The 18,376-nt window shown below is 32.8% G+C and overlaps 1 protein-coding gene and 1 long non-coding RNA gene across 2 annotated transcripts; both read right to left on the reverse strand.

Moving 5' to 3' along the window:
• LOC134260281 (metabotropic glutamate receptor 6-like) lies at positions 1 to 18,319 on the reverse strand. Its single transcript, XM_062742851.1, has 9 exons — positions 17,973 to 18,319; positions 7,701 to 7,776; positions 7,114 to 7,307; positions 4,463 to 4,679; positions 4,019 to 4,128; positions 3,238 to 3,408; positions 2,782 to 2,895; positions 577 to 1,806; positions 1 to 428 (listed from the first exon to the last, which is right to left on the reverse strand). The coding sequence occupies exons 1-9, from the start codon at positions 18,232 to 18,234 to the stop codon at positions 76 to 78; spliced, it is 2,727 nt and encodes a 908-aa protein (XP_062598835.1). The 5' UTR covers positions 18,235 to 18,319; the 3' UTR covers positions 1 to 75.
• Positions 10,756 to 13,364, reverse strand: LOC134260289 (uncharacterized). The gene is made up of 3 exons (XR_009990509.1): positions 13,258 to 13,364; positions 12,800 to 12,960; positions 10,756 to 11,559 (listed from the first exon to the last, which is right to left on the reverse strand). It is a non-coding gene; the product is annotated as an uncharacterized LOC134260289 (long non-coding RNA).
• Positions 18,320 to 18,376: the final 57 nt, after the last annotated feature.

Below are 18,376 nucleotides of genomic sequence, written 5' to 3' on the forward strand. Positions count from 1 at the left end.
ATAATCGGGAAATGACGTGAAAAAAAGAAAAGAAATATTTTCTAAATATTTTTAAAATGAATATTCGGTAATGTTTCAATGAGTCGCCTCTGATGTGTTCTTCTTTTCATCAGTTATCTCCACAGTGCTGACTGGCACTTCTTGTGACCCGCTTAATTTGATGTGTTTCATTAAACTACTTATCTTGAATCCTATACTTTTTGAAAATTTGTCTTGGTTTGAAATTTCCGCATCTTTTCCTTCGTGTAATGTTTTGTCAATTGGTGTGATATTATCACTGACTTTATGCTTTGTCATCATTTTATCTGATTTTATATTATCTAATTCTTCTTTATTCCCTGGTCCTTCGGATACATTAAATTTTTCAAAGGGTAAATTTCCTTTCATTGCAAAATAATCCTCTCTGCCTTCCGTGGTATCATCTGCAGCTATAAGATGGAAAAACGATAAAACGCTTTAAAACAGTGTTATATTTTTTTCTTTTAGATTTTGCAACTCAAAATGCATACACAAAAAAGATATTGGTTAAAATCTGACATTACAAATTTATGAGACATAATTGGAAATTGTACGTACCAGAAGTTGAAGAAGGCTTTACTTTACAGTTTGTGGATTCTTTCATCTCCAAAGTCAAGGCAGTCGACTGCTTCTTGTCAAACGCACGACTTCCAAGAAAACTTCCGCTGTATGAATTTCGACTTCGGCTTGGGGTGCTCCTCATAACTCGTTCCTTGTTGTTTTTCTCGGGGCGAAAAATGACGATGTAGATTTTAGGAATAAAAAGACAAATTAAGCAAGTTGTACCGTGTATTATTAAAGATATAGAAAGAGACATGACTTTGATAAGCTTACTTTCGGACAAAGCATACAGAGGAATGAATGCAATCCAGAGTATGAAAGAAGTGAGAGAACAATACATTATTTCATGTGAATCGTTCATACCATCCGGAAGTTTTCTTGTTTTAATTGCAAACACCAAACAAGCAATCATTAACAGAAATGAATAGCCAAGGCTTACGAAATAACTAAAATTGTCCAGATCGTTATATGAAAAATTTCCAATGGCTTCTTCGTGTGTTACAGAGTATTTGACTACTGGAGACGGAGTATCACCGATACTCCAGAAAACAAGAGCAAGGAAGTGAACTGCGGAGAGTGTGAGTGAAATTACTAGGGCAGTCTTTATAGTGCAGATATTTCTGTTGAATACTGTTTGCCCCTGAATCGGTTTGGTTTTCAAAGACGATTTTATATCAAAAGCTCGATTGTAGACCATTAACTTCGAGAAAATTGACGAGTAAGCCATTGTATAACTAAGACCTAGAAACTCTCGGAAGAAGGCGCACGAAGCTACAGTAGTGTCAATTACAAGAATGAATGGAGAAAGGTAAGAGAAAAGGATTCCTACAAGAAGGACTATACTTGTCTCAAAACCAGTTGCTTTCACTATAGGTGTAGTTCGTTTGAGAATAAAAACAATAGATACAACACAACAAATGATGACTCCAAGAGTAGATAATACAAATATCACAAGAATGAAAGGACTGTCATAATGCAGATGATCGACAGGAATGGCCACACAAACGTTCTGAGAAGGATTAGATGTCCAGCCAGAATGGATGTCACATGTCTGACAGTTGTACGGATCAGAGGCATTTACAATCTCTGTGTAGTCACAGTCTTTGCACTTCCAGCAGCAAACTTCGCCTCTACTACGAAACTGACCTTTCTTACAAGGCAACGAACACACGGAGGAGGAAAATTGAGAACCATTCATAGTTTTCCAAATCAATTCCTTTCCAGAATCTGAAAAAAGCATTATAAATAACAAAAAAATAGTTTAATGGATTATTTCCCGTTGTGCAGAAAATAAATGTGATGCATATTATTTATACAGTTGCACAGTTTTACATTATATATGTAGGACTCCAAAGTGCGATGGGACTCCAAAGTCCAATGGTCACGCCAAAGTCCGATGGTGTGCGCCAAACACCGATGGTTTGACACGCCATAGTCCGACGGTGCAGAAAACAATTTACGTTTATGACAGTGATATAATACTGTCGCAAAAATGCAGATATTTCTGTGCCATGCCAAGGCCCGAATTGTTTAAAATAAATACAAATAAATATCAAAGGCAAAGATTGTAACCCTAATCTTTTGGATATAACACTTATCAGTCGTAAAAATGTGTAACAACCATAAGACACAGTATCAATAGTGGGTTCACTTACAAGAATCCAAATCAGTCCAAATGTGCGAGGAAAACCCTAAAATCTCTTGTGTGTCTCAAAACACAGTGGCCTTCACTAACCCAATCAGTTGAAGGATAAAAACAAGGACACAACACAACAAATGATTATTCGAAAACAATAAACAACATCATGTAAAATTGAAGCGGGACAAATACTAAATCAATGGATTTTGAATGCATGGCCACACAAACGTAATGAGAGAGGATTGTGACGTCATAGAATGGATGTGACGTCAGACAGTTGTGACGTCATGCATTGTACAATCCTGTGCACCATCGGACTTTGGCGTGTCAGACAACCATTTTAGCGTCGCGTGTTTCATGACAAGGAAACGAACACACAGACTTTGGCGTGACCATCGTTCATGGTTTTCCAAATCAATTCCTTTCCAGAATCTGAAAAAAGCGTAATAAAAAAGAAAGTAATAGTTTAATGGATTACCATGCAGAAAATTTGAGCGTATACCATTTTACCTGTAGTCTTTACATTATATACATAAAAGTATGCAATATAGAACAATTCCTACAAGTTCCATTCTCCCTCCATTCGAGGTCATTTTGCTGTCTCTGGTATTGTAACACACTGTATCGGGTTGGACCATCCCTTCCATTTACAAAGTGGAAGCTCGTGTTGAAGGGATCTAATATTTAAAGGCAAATGACATGATTGTGAAGTACATTAACTTGTAAAACAAAGTTTTTATTTAAACACAGAGATTTAACATCTAAAATGCACTTCGGTTAGTTTTACTATTGATAAAATCATTCGACACTGGTAATGAATTGTTTTCTAAGTATAATCTATATAAAACACCAGATAGATTATTCATTTAATATAATGATGATTTTCCCCCTAAGGTTTATTCAACTGAAAATATGACATGACCTTAGATTTTTGGTGTTTAAAATTCCTTTTGTCATCCCAAATCAATGGGTTTTTTGTACATAGTTTACATAATAGCAGGTAGTAAAATTTTTCGTACTGGAAACGTTGGACAAATATTTGTGGAGCAAATCTCCTGAAAGGTTTGCTTTCATGTCCTCACAAACGCCTACATTTCCTCCACAAAGTAAAGAGTGGAGGGTCTCCAGAGCACTGCCAAAAGCATATACGGCATTGCGGACATTGTAGACTGTCAAAAGTTCCCTAAAGTCTGGACAAAAAATATATTTGGTTAATGCATTCATAAGTGCTATATATATACCAAATTTATCACAAATTATATTATTCATAGCGAATACAAAATGCTAATCTTATTTCTCTCCAAGATTACAAGTCATTCAAAATTTTTGAATGTGTTTTTGTATTTTTGTATGCGATATTTTAATATCACATAAGCATGAAGGATATGGAGATAACGAACAGTATCCAATCTCAAAGTCCATAAAACAATACAAAACAAGAGCAGAGCAAACACGGACCTCCGAAACATCAGACGTGGGATCAGGTGCAATGGAGGAGTGAGCATCCCCTGCTGGGCATATAAGTTTTGGTGTTGGAATGATGATATTTCTCAAATTGAATCAGAGAGTATTTCGTCAGAGTTCATCATTATACAATATATGCATTATAAATACATTTTATAGAGAAAATGATCAAATCTGAAAACTGTACGCATCAAAAGTAATCATCATCTCAGTGAACGTGAATGAAAACAAAAAGAAATCCCAATTTAATTTAAAATTTATTCATAATTACAGTTTCAGTGTACCAAGTTTTGTTTTTCCAAATTCTTTTATTTTTGGTTATTTCTTTCAAATTACCTTCGATTTCGATTTTAGAACAACCATTCACACCGTCAATTAAAGAACAATTGTAACGTTGTCTCAAGTATTCGCCAAACCAAGGATTCGAGCTGTTACCTAAACTAATACTAAAAGCACAAAAATTTATCAAATCGAATAAACAATGTAAACAAACTGTATTCAGACTTGTTTTATTAATCTGATTTTTTCGCTGCACTTTGTCTGATTAATGCAAATCAACAACCTTACTTTCACACACGTAAGATTAAGAATTCAATCATAATATTTTACGTTAAATTTTAAAAACTGTTTTTCTAGCAATTTCTTTTAACATAAAACATCAAATTAGATGTGCTTCTATAAATTATTAAATAATAACCACAAAACGTTCTTGATTGATCTTCAGATGAGTAAACTTTTTAAGCATATCATAAAAGTCATGAAAATTTGGATTTTTCTTACTTTTTGAAGTACTTATCAAATCCAGGATAGCGACCGGTCTCAGGACTTATACCAATAGCTCCTTCAATACTTTCTTTATGTCCGCTAGGTGGCTCTTTACCTATCCATGCGTCACATCCGATCCAAACGATGTCATTGCTGTTGAAAGATTGATCAACTATTTCCATGATTCTGTGTGCCAGGTTATATTGTGTGAATAGAATGGCAACGACCTTTCCTAAGAAAAAGATTTTTTAGAGGAAATATTTCTACTTGTTTATGAAACATATGGAGACTTCAGATAACAAACAGTATTTAAGCCTAAAAGACTATCCAAAAAATTGAAAAAAAAAAGTAGGAAGAAAATAAACACGGACCTAAAAAAATCAGAGATTGGATTTGGTGCCATAGAGGAGTGAGTAACCCCTGTCTACCGGTTTATGCAGTGCATTTTCGGGTGTTCTAAAGATAGTTCTTTTATTTCACGAAATATGCTGAGAAATGGGATCGAGCCAGCTTCATAACCATTATGTGCAAGTACATTAATGTCAAGCTCCTGGGCTTCATTAACATTGCAACCATACTTAGTGAGAGTGTTGATATGAATATTTGAAAGTATCGAAAGTGAGACATGGTTATCTTACCCGAGCAGCGTTTTAGCAACAATTACTTTTCCACTGCATTAAGATATAAATGACATATCTTGTTGTAAATTTGGATAGGTTTTCTGATTTGATACTGCCTTGTTCATACATATTGTTATGCTGTTATTTGCACACAGAATTAATGACGAATTTTTCCGTTATTTTCCGATCATGACATGGGGCACACTTTGGATGTGACCGTTCGGCAGGGGATGTTCACTCCTCCATGATAGCTTACCCGACCTCTAATGTATTGGAGGTCTGTGTTCTATTCCTCATTTGTATTAATTGTTAATAGGACATTTCAGCTTGAATACCGTTCGTTATCTCGATATATGTTTCATCTACACTTTGGAACTTTTAATTTGATATTGAAAGGATTACAGAATTACTCATTAATATCATATTTTCATTCATTGCAGGTAAGTTTGTCTTCAAGCTGTACAATAATTATCCTGGCTTATTGTGCTTCTTTATTAGCCGACTTTCATGTGTCGAATTGAAATATATCTTGAATACTTTATGTTTTTTGTGAGTTTCTTTTTATTTAATGTCCCTTTCAATACTTGTTCACATATACTAATACTCCAAAAGTTCTAGTGGAAGATTGAAAAGTTAAAAGTTAGCACCAGGAACATTTAGCAGCGGAAATCTTTACCGTGAGAGAGCTTTCTGTGACACATGACGTCGGTTTTATACGACAATCGCATCCCAGGGGCTGGTATCCTTGTCTTGCAGTACGATTCGATTGATTGATTGTTTATTGCTTAGCGTCTTTCTCGAGAATTTTTCACTCATATGGAGACGTCACTGTATGACGATGGCAGGCTTCAAATTTAAACCTATAATCGGCACTCAGGGTCATTGAGCAGTTAGGGTTCTTTACCGTGCCAAAGCCCATAACTACCGTGACACCGTTATTAAGGTCATATCCGAAAGAACCGTGACTTTCTCTTCTAGTGTCCAGTGCTTGGCAAAGGAACAGTCAATAACCTATGTTTATGTCTTAGGTAGGACGCGGCGCCGCAAACGACAATCGAACCTGGGCCTCCCGATTCATTGGGAATCGAGCCAGCGATGTAAAAATCAAGCCCCGTTTTTGGCTGACCTATTTTTATATTCATATGAAGCAGACTTTTTGCAAAAACTTACACTTGAAAAGAAGGAAATGTTTGCTATGGCCTTCATCTCGACATTTGTATATATCGACGTAAAGTCAATTAACAATTGTAAATTTCCATTTCCATGCCGATATGATATATCCTGATGAGCTTGAGATAAAAAAAAAATACAACAGTCTGTTGACACATTTTTTCCATTTTGAATATTTTCCTTGAAAATGGCGTTAATCGTAATCTTACTACCAAAATCTATGATAAACAGGATGCCTTTAACTTTTCATTCGTCAACTTTCCTTACATATACAGCAAAATACCTTCATCACCCACATACGGAGTGTATGTATCTCAGTTGATTCGATACGCAAACAACTTATGAAAAATTTATCAAACGAGTTAAATTATTGACAAACACGTTGATGAAACAAGAATATCAACAGTGTCATGTTGAAAGTTCTATGGTCGATACAATAACTTTGTCAGCAAATAAAATTTATCATTCAGTCAAATGCTGACTGACATTTTTCATACTAATTCCGGATAATGACAAGGTGCACACGGCGGATGTGACTGGTCAGCAGGGGATGCTCACTCCTTCATGACACCTGATACCACGTCCGATGTTTTGGAGGTCAGTGTTTGCTCTGCTCCTTCATTGTATTGGTTGATGGACTTTTGATCTTGAATAATATTCGTTACCTCCATATGTTTCATAACAACTCGACTAGAGAGCAAACGTTTTACTTACTGCGCTACGCGGGCGAAGATGATAAAATAATTATCATAATTGCTATATAGTTGCAGTGTTATAAGATTATTAAGGTTATAACAATTTAAGTGTTCAAAATAAGTTTAAAAATTAATTTTCTTTAATGTTAAATGTAAAAATATTTGGAATCTCTTTACTAACCCTCTGAGTTTCGCCTTTTCATTAGATTATCAGCAATCCTCTGCAGTTCATCTTTTTCGGCTGATTCCTTTACTTTCTCTTCGAATCCAAAACAAATCCCAGCATTTTCCGCTGCAGCTTTGATCTCTGTGTACCCATCAATGCCATAGTTACTGTCTTCATAGAGAATGCTGGCATATTGCCAATCCATAGAGCTACCAATGTAAAACATGCTTCCATCAAGTTTAATGTACAGTAGAGAATTTGTTGTTATGATTTTAAACTTTGTGGGGTGATGTATATATTAATTCTTTAAAATTTTAAATTATAATACTGTAAATATATTAAATTCAGTGTGTACAATATTTGGCGGAAATGGATTTTTTTGAAAATTATAGCACATTTATCAATGTTCATTTATGTCATGTAACATACTGAAATAACGAAATATTTCATTATCCTTTTAAATGTGAGCAATTTAATCTTTGAAGCCGTGTATTTAAATTTTTTTGGCATTTCAAATTGTCATTGTGAATGAAAGGAAAATGTGAACAGTCCTCTTGATAGTATTTTAATTGTTTTATGCGGCACAGCATATCATAACATACCGCATTATGTCGCTCACTTTCCTGGAAAGTGTAGATGCAAGTAGTAACATTGATCTGTTGATGCGAAGTAACTGATCTGTTTAAGAGGGAGTAATAATTAACAACCATCATCAAATATATGGAAATAATGAACAGTATATTAACACCATTAAAATAATAACGATTTAATACGAAGAAGGACGAAGGTACATTCAGAGCAAATGTCAATTGAAATAATACAGATTGGGACTAGAGCAAATACGGATATCTAAATACTTCTGAGGTAGAATCGGGTCCCATTGAGAAGTAAGCATCCCCGTAATCGCGTGCTTCTTGTCCTAAACGGCAAACAGAAAAAAACCCTAAAATACTATGCGGTATGAAAATTAATTGCTAAATAGTTGGTTGAAAAAGGTTAGTCAACGTTTAACTTACTGTCAGATTGTAATGATAAATGGAATGTTCTGTTTCTTGACATCAAAGAGATGGCTGAGTGTCTGATTAGTAATATTTATGTGGTTTTCGGAGACCGGTATTCCAACAATCTATATAGAAATTCCCATGGCTACCAACTGCACTCCGTTGTTAGCAGACCTATATTTACATGTATATTAATATTAAGCAGAATTTGTGCAAAATCTGATGTGTGAAAAGAAAAAATCACTTGCTGGGGCCTTCAACCCGACATTTAGATATTTCAACGACGTATTGTCAATTAACAATGGCTATTTTGATTCCTACGTCAATACGATATATCCAGGTGAGCTTGAGATAAAAGATAGCACAGAGTCTGACACATCTATTTCATACCTTGATATTTTACATGAAAAAGACCTTAATTGTAATCTAACAACCAGGCTATATGATAAACGTGACGACTTTAACTTTTTTATTATCAACTTTCTTATGCAGCAATATACCTTCATCACCTGCATACGGTGTGCATATATCTCAGTTGATTAGATACGCAAGAGCATGCTTTACGTATGAACAATTCCTAAAAGGAAGTGTATATTGACAAGCAAGTTAATGAAACAAGAATATCAACAGTCTCGTTTAAAATCATCATTTCCTAAATTCTATACAATACCTTTGTCAGCAAATACAATCATTGAGACAAATGCTGACTGACGTTTTTTACACTTATTGTTTTGCCATTATTTATACACTGAATTGACGACGGATTTTTTCGTTATTTCACGATCATGACAAGGAGCACACGAAGATGTGACCGATCAGCAGGGGATGCTCACTCCTCCAGGGCATCCCATCTCTGATGTTTCGGAGGTCCGTGTTTGCTCTGCTTCTTTTTCGTATTATTTTATGGAGTTTGATATTTAATACTTCATATTTCATCATTTAATCTGTTATATTGGCCACCCAGACCACCCAGGTGAAGATCACACGGTTCTTCTAATGAATATATATTTGTTAAAGTCTATTCATAATTTCAATACTGTAAATATTTTTCCTCAAATATCTCTTGCATGCATGGTTAAAGTTGATTGCTCTTAGAAAAATTTAATACTTTTTTCAAGTAAAAATCAAAATGTGATCAACATAATGAAAAGTTGCACTCGAGACTGAAAAGAAATTTATTAAAGACGGATATATCAAAATAGTTTTGTCCTTCCTGATTTTATCTAAATCATAAATACATGCATCATTGCGTACATATATGAAGCATTTTGTAGCTGGTCCAAGCTAGGTATGTATTTAAGGGACTATCATCAAAAGATATTCTATATGCATTCATTTAAAAAAATGATTCAAAAACATTTATATTTGCCAATGTTTTCCTTCAATAAAATTATCTGAACAAGGCTATCTTAAACTTGTGTAAAACATGTTCGTTATGTGTTTAGTAGGTTATTGGCTACGATTTACGTATTTTCAAATGACGTCACAAGTGATTGAACTGTTAAACACACTCAAGTAATACCCTGGATTTAACCTATGGTACTTCATAATTTGCAATAAATCAATTTTACTTGTAACACGCTATTTGATTGGATAAAAGATTCATTTTGGATAACATAATTTTCCTTCGTCACAATGAGTTACATCAAAAAACGTATTACTCCACTTGACGTTACTTTTAAAATTAAATCATTATGAAACCTTATTCTGGGGAGAAAATTATCTAATTGTCTGCACTGAAATTAAATTATAAGGAATGAAGCTTATTTCAACTTATATTTTACGATATAACAAAACTTGGGTCAGTTTACGCTTTTTTATAAACCGCGAAGCGGTTTATATAGCTTAAACTGCCCCAAGTTATGTTATATCGTATAATATAAGTAGAAATAAGCTTCATTCCTTAACCCTTTCTCTTCCAGCGCATTTTACGTGATTTTGGAGACCTTTTGACATGGCATTATTAAATTATTTCTAACTTTTTTATCCAAGGAGAAAGCTAGGCATAATGCATACCATTTTGTAGGAAATTTCTTACAGATGATATTTTATGACTGTTTAGATACTCAACCACTGACCTTATTAGTAAAAATTGAGGTCAAAGGTCAATTAAGTGCAAAATTTTATGGGATTTTTTGATACTTTTTCATCTTTAAGCTAAATATTAAGTATGATGCATGTTGAAATAGGAAATTTGGGATATACCCACAAAAGAGCATTATACTGTACTACATGAAACACATAAATTTTTTTTCAATTCTGCATATAACTACTTAAAAGGGGTTGCTAAGCAACGCAGAATTCTTTAATTTTTGGGCAGAAATTTTCATTTTTTACTCATCCTACACACATTTATGCATCCCAGCATATATAAAAGTAAGATGTGAGGTCATAAAATTACAAGGGACATACAACAGATAAATTGTCTTAAAGTTTGACCTCATTAGAACTATTTTTAGGAGGTCAAAGGTCAAATAAGTGCAAAAGTTTCATCAATTTTTTTCAACACTTTTCAATATTCTTGCCATAATTTTACACAATAGATGCTGAAATGGAAAATTCTGAATATACTCTCAAGAAGGGATCAGAACTGCAATATCCATGGATCATTTTAGTTCAAATATCTGTTTAATGACCTTTAAGTGGTTGCTAAGCAACATCATTTAAAAGTTTGGCTATATACATGTTTATTATTTCACATTCTGGACACATTCGAGACACTTTTTGTATATTTCATCATATTGTTTGTAAGATATGGGTCATAAAGATGAAAGAACATTTTTGTATTAAAAATTGACCTTGACACTCTTGTTCTTTAGGGGGTCAAGGTCATATCAGTACAGAATTCTGCTTTGAACTGTAAGTAAATATCAATTATGAAATGCTTCAAACATGGATAAATCATCTAATAGTTGACGTAATAAAAATGGCGAACAACAAAATTTGCAAGCAAAGAATTCTGGTTTGCTTCTTACAAAGCCCTAGCAAAACATGTATACTATCTTTTTGTTAAACAAGAAATCCATTCTCTTGATGCCAATAAAAATAATCTTTATTTTCATGGATTTAATCAAACAAGAAAAAAAACTAAATGATTTCATTACAAGATTTTTCTGGTATAACAGAGCTAAAGGGGTACAATAAAGACTTGACATGTTATCTTGGAGGGAAATAATAAAATAATAAATAGCATTGGCAATATTTAATGCAAAACTGTTTAGTCAATACGTTGAAAATTTGACGCTTATATCCAAATATACAAATCCAGAAATATTGCAAGATGAATTCCAAATCAGACTGAAATCTTTAACAAAATGTTGAAGAGAACAAAATGTTGAAGAGCACTTTTACTTTGTGTCCACCATTCTTTTATCAACTGTCATTTCTCTGTAAGACTGGAGGAAATTCTTTGACTTGTCCATTATTATTTGCTGTCAAGTACAAGTGATCAGCTTCTATCCTGTAAAAGATTTAAGTATTTTGAAACAGATACATGTCATTGTGTATATAAATTTATATTTATAAATAAAATTAAGAATGCTAAAATTACTACCGGTACATTTATTTGATTTTCCTTTTAAAATTAAAATTGTATTTATTATGTGATCCAAGTAGTTAAATGATATTGTTAAGTCAATGTATCAGGACTGATAATTCAACAACCTTGTAGTAAACCATCATGGTAAAATTACTGAACTAAAACAAATAGCATATATGGCAATCTGACTAAAGCCAGACCTCTGTTTACGCTATTGCAACATGTAAAAAAATTTGGCATTAAATTGCTACGAAAGCCAGGAAGGGACACGTAAATTTTTCAAAAAAGTAAAAAATGATATCGAATCAAATTAGACAATCCAATCCCACGTATTACTAAATTGTTCCCTCTATTATAATATGAGATCATGAATTACACAATCCGATCTTAAGGATTACTAATTCGCCCCCTTGATTCATAATTTGAGATCTCCAATTACATACCGGTAATTTGTTTTCACAGATTGATAATTCAACATCTCAATTTGTTACAACGTCAGTCTTATGATTTTGGAAATCTGTGCTCTTGGATTTCATTACATATATGTACAGATACATCCAACCATTTTAATCAATAAGTGCGTTCTATTTATTTTGTTTCAGCAACCAGTCGTTTCAAACCTCTTTCATAACTAATTCAACGTATATTTATTTTAGAAATATTATGATTACACAGGACCCATATTCACTTTTACTATCTAGGACTTTCAATTATTCTAATATACAAGTAACACAAAAACCTCTAAGATTTTTTGTTGTACAAATATCAGTACTAGCACATGGATTTGAAAATGTTCACGTATTTTTCTCATTTTGGACCATAATATGTAATAAAAGTTAGGATGTAAAATACTACAATATTCTATTTTTTAAACATGTATTACCATATCCAATATGTACAGATAAATAATTTAAACGAAATCATGGGAAGGGTTTACATTCCGAGGGAATGATCATTTAAACTAAGAGAATGAATTATACAATCTGAGATAATGGATTGTGTAATTTGAGGGAACGAATTGATAATCTGTGAGAATGAATTGGCAATTTGTTATAACAGATTGTCAATCCGAGAGAACGGATTGTATAAATCAAGAACTCAGTTTACTTTTATAAAGTTTTAAAAATTCTATGTCCCTTCATGGCTTTCATAGATTTCATACCTGCATGGCTGCCAGGGTTGTAAAAAAAGGAGACAATAGACTGCAATGTTACTTCAGGGCAAAATTCCTGGGGCAAGGCTGTTCGTGAGCATGGGAGTGTTGATAAACCATCCAGTGAGTTTGACCACCCATGTATATGATGTATCATAATTGGAAAGTGTCTGAAAAATTGAGAAAATGGAAATGCTAACCACATACTTTATGCAGATTGGAAATACAACAGCAGTCTATAAAAACAGCTTGTTCCATATCTCGGCATTCATTCAGATAGATATTACATGTTTAAATAATATGTCTGTATGAAAAATCAAGCATCATAAGTATTATGTGTTTAAAACTTTTATTTTTCAAAATATAAATCAAATGTTTATAAACTTGTATGAATGCGATATCATGAGGCTTTTTTTTTTTGAAATTTTAGAAATACAGAAATTTTCAAAACCAAAACAAAAATTTACCTGTTCATTGGTGTCCTTACATATTAATTGACCTTCGTAGTTCGTGGTGGGCTTAGAAAGTGGGTATTCACAGATGAAAGTATTGTTGCATATGGTGAAAGCACCCTAAAATTTCAATGTGAAAGTTGTACATGTAGGCCTACACACTGGTACATTGATGCTGAAAACAACTATCCATTATTATGACAACTTTGATTTTACTTTGAACTTACGAGTGATTGTCAAAAGCATCAAAATTCAAAACAATGCAAAATTGGCTGAACGATACGAAACACGCACACTGAAACATAAAGATAGATCTAGTACCACAGGTGCTTGAGGACAGGACCCCCTCTCCCCCTTCGATATAGACCCCTGGGCTTTTTCTATTTTTTTTCTCATAAAAAATCTTTCATTGCCATATTTGTGATATGATCTATACCAGCAAATCGAAAAATTACCTAAAACAAACGTTCTATTAAATCTACCCTACATTCTCTATATATAATAATCAACAAGGTTGTTAATTTATATATAAAGGGGGTAGATATTTTTATAAATGTAAGTTTAAGCAAATTTTCTGAATTGATAGGATAGATTATATCACAAATGTGTCATCCATATATAATTTATGTGAAAAAAGTCTAACAGGCCCGGGGGTCTATATCAAGGGGGAGGGGGGGGGGTTCCTGTCCTCAAGCACCTGTGTCTAGTACATATTGTGTTTACATGCCGAATTTTAGGTCAAAACAATTAACAATTTAGAAATAAGGAACCATTTTAAAATATGGGATGTAAATAGGGGTTGGTCATATGATCACATCCCATTAAAACCGAAGATGTTACATGTACTTAAATTGATATTAGTGATTGATTTATTTAACCCCTTCACTTCCATACCGGTCAAATTGACCGATGGCGCGTTAAAACACGACTTCGCGAAAATAAGATCTCCGTATCTATTTTGTGGTAGCATGAAGGTATATAAGCTATATATCATCTTTTTGGAAATTTTCTCTACTTTTAAAATATCTAAAAAGATTATATCTTGATTGCCGGTATTTAATCGATTTTACGTTGTAAAGACAAACGAGACTTTTTGAAAATGGCGTAATTTTCCAAAGCGATTGCCGATTTTCCAGACGATTGACAATTTTTTTCCTGATTAACTTTATAAGAAAGCATGGTATATTCTTAAAGCATATTTTCTCTACTTTTAAAATATGTAAAAATTATTGTTATTACTTTAAGGTATATTTTAAAAACAAGAATTTTCTTGCACTTATGTGTTTTTTCTCCATTTTATTCCTAATATTTAAACAAAGCTCAGCTTTACGTTTATTTCTGTGTTTAAATAGGGAAAACAAAATAATGCTGGTAAAAGTAGAGAAAATTTCCTTTCCAACAAGCCCTTATAGGTCTTCTTACGCTCAGTATTTTCTTAATTACGATAATTTGAATTTGTGACCTTCGCATAGTTTTTATGGAAAAATCGGTCAATATTTACATGTAACGTCAAGGTCGATATTGTTGCGTCTTACTCGAAACAACAAATTCTTTTATAAGACTTTTTTGACCATTTAAATATATTTTTACTGAAATAAATGCATAATACAAAACCAAAAATAGATTTCAAAAAATCATATACTTTCGTCCTGCCTTTTGTGCTCAGTGAATATTGATTTATTCATCTACATGTAGGCCCTAATGATGTATTTTTCATGAAGTGATATAGATATTGATAAAAATTGTAGATTTCCGAAACGTCGATCTTTACTAAAAAAAAAATCAATCAGATTTTAAAATATTGTTGTATCTTGTTATTCTGTATACTTATTAATTTGCAATTTAATTACATCTATATTTTAATAATACAAAAACTCGTATTTATAAATAAATACGACTCATCACTGTACGAGTTGATACGAATTGAAATAAACACGTGTTTCCGCTGTGATAGCTGTAAACAAAATCTGAACGTCAGTTTTCATGATTAGTTCACGACGAAGATCCTCACATCAATGATTGAATCAAATAATACGGACATGCCTTTGGTGAGAATACGTGTATATTGACTGAAAAGTTTAAGATTAAAACGCATTAGTTCACGTTCAAAAGAAAACTAAATGTACACATGTTAGCAATAACAGGCAATTTTTAAAATAATTTTGAAACCACACTTGTTTTACATCAAAAGAAAGGTCAGTTTACAAGGATTTCAATGGTGTAAAGGTTATTCAGATTGGTCAATGTACAAAAAAGATATAAGTATTTGAAATTCAGTAGCATTTCGTGTTTTCTGCCAATTTTTCGGTTGTAAAAAAAATAATAATAACACTTGAAGAAATGTAAATTGATATTCATTTTAAACAATTTTAAATAATGACAGCATTTACTGCTGATTTTACTCTGAGAATCAAATGCAAAATCTATTAAACTTTTGTTTTCAAGCCCCTGATTCCACTTATAAATTGTAGGATCTTCGGAATTATACTAAATGTTATACCAAATAGGGAAACCAGGCACTTAGTAAGGTAGAACATGAGTACTTTTAATGAAGTACACATCAGCAAAGAATATTATTTAGATTTTGTTTACATACTCATGGATTTTAAATTATTATATCTTTAAATATGTTGTTATAAAAATGTTTTATTAAATATTGCAAAATAATATTGTTAGAATATTTTTATTTCTTTTTTGTTGAAACAATTTGATTAAAATATAAATCTAATATTTAAACAACACTTCAGAAGTATTAGCATTCATTGTTTTTATTTTGAGCAATTCAAATTTTAAAATAATGCTTATCTAGCTGTACGATATACTGGTACATGTGTATAAATCTGATTAAAAAAATTTCCTGAAAAAGAAATTCAAAGTATGAACTTGAGGTCCCCTTAATCTGTTCAATCACTTGATATTCTGTTATAAAAATTGTTTAAAAGAAATATATGAATTTAAAAAAATGAAAACATATAGATCTATTATAATTATCCATACATTACACCTAAAGTTGCAGAATGCAGTGATACTAATCAAAGTTCATAGATCTGATTCATTAAAATCATGCATTTTATTTACTTTATTATCTTTTTTTAGCATTGTAAGAATATAACAGCTTGAGATTGACAATGATCAACAAATATACAACTTAGAAATAATGCCTCCTCAGAATATCCGATGTTGCGCGGGAATTTCAGTTATCTGCCCCTGTTAAAAATGTCGACGTTTTTGTCAAGCATAACTGGTTAAAGCTCATTGCGCACCTATGCGCAACGATTTATTTTAAGAAACTATATACCAAATGAAAGAAAAATGATTTCTCCTTCTGTTTATTGCTGTCAAAGTATTGTCAAAATGTCAAACTAACGAAAGAAACGAAGTTGAACACGATATATCATCTACTTTCGCTTTAAATTTCTATTTATGGGACTTGATCTACGTACCCAAGATGTTTTTAGAAATCTCTATCTTTCAGCCTTCGTAAAACATTCATATGACTGTCTAATATCACGTGCTTAAGCATTATAATGCCTATTTATAACATCAGGGTTTTCTCACATAATGGCCGCCATTACGTCTTTGTTATCTGTATAACCGTGCGAGTATCTCGTGTTATGCATTTTTTTACGCACTTTTGTCAGGAATCGATGTATGTATTATCCAAAATGGTCTTTCAACTTTTAATCTGAATCAAGAAATTAAAGTATGCACAGAAATTTAAGATGTTAATTCACTTATAAACATGACCTATTTAGCATGGAGCAGAATAGGAAAGTGCCATAACTCGCGCATGCCTGTCATTGCTACAATATAAACACAATTATACCTGTGGTACTTTAAATAAAGTGAGTAGATTGGCTACGTCCACTGCTTCCATGCTTCTGAGTGGCCCAATCACACCTACCACGTTGTTATTGTCCGACAACGAGCAAGTGCAGTTCTCAAACCTATTTCGTTTTGAGTTATATCGCCTTTGCGCAAACTCAAGCGCATGTTGTAGTGATATACCTGTATCAAAGCACGAGTCCCTAGCTAGTAAACCCAGACAAAAACTCTTCGTCGCCAACTTGGCATTAACTTCACGAAGAGCAAAAATGGTGGCCTCCAGAATCTGGATGCCATCTTCAGGGGCGGATCCAAGGGTTGTGTCCCTCTAACCCCCCCCCCCCCTCCCCTTGCACACTCTCAAGCAAAGATTCACACACACACGTATGGAAAAATATAAGATTTTGGAAAATAATATCTTTGTTCTACGTCTTTTTTTCTTTGAATTAAAAGGTACCCCCAGTCCGTATAAAAAGATTAACACATTTAAAAAAACTACTGAAGCCTTAATATTGAATGGATTTACATTTCCGAAGAGTAGAATGAACCTTCTTAAAGAATTTGAAAATCCTTTTTGGGTTGGGTATAAAACAATGAATTAAATTTTAGTTCCTTCATAAGATTTAATTTAAAAAAAAAAGGCACCTTCTTGTACATGTATATAGCCAACACAGCCAAATTGATCGCGGGAATTAATATCAAATTTAACCTGCATGTTACATATCATATATAAGATATATAAAATTAATTAAAGAATATTTTACCATTCACTCATAAAAAGTAATAGTTGGAAATCTAAATGTGTGAAATTTATAATTCAATACAATCTAAGTTAGATGTACAAAGTCTCAATGCTTTTAACCCCCTTCTTTCTCTCTTTCCACTTGGCGAAAAATAAAAAACACCTCCGGAACCCCCCCTCTGGATCCGCCAATGATCTTGTTCATTGATCCGTGACGTACAGGTTCCGTCTTTGGAGCCGTGTATTGGAAACAGCGCTCCTAAAACAAAGTCTCCAGGAATGTGTACCTCTTTCACAGACGTTTGAGCAAAGCAGCGCATCAAAAGACAAGCAATGGTGAAGAAAAATAAAAATTTTATGTCCATATTGAAATTGGATAACAATGTTCGTAGACTTGGGTTTTTTTCTTTTGTAGAAGTGCACATTGATTGGAGGATCTAAATCTTGTTGGAAGGAAGGAAACAAACGGCAACTTAGCAGAGGATACAGAACGAAGCTTTCCAGATTATCAGATTTGTGTCAACTTAAAATATTCCTCTTGAACTATCAAAACAGAACTACATAACA

The sequence above is a fragment of the Saccostrea cucullata genome, unplaced genomic scaffold, assembly GCF_032062105.1.
Source record: "Saccostrea cucullata isolate Sc308-1 unplaced genomic scaffold, CSIRO_AGI_Scuc_v1 ctg2267, whole genome shotgun sequence".
Lineage (NCBI taxonomy): Eukaryota > Metazoa > Mollusca > Bivalvia > Ostreida > Ostreidae > Saccostrea > Saccostrea cuccullata.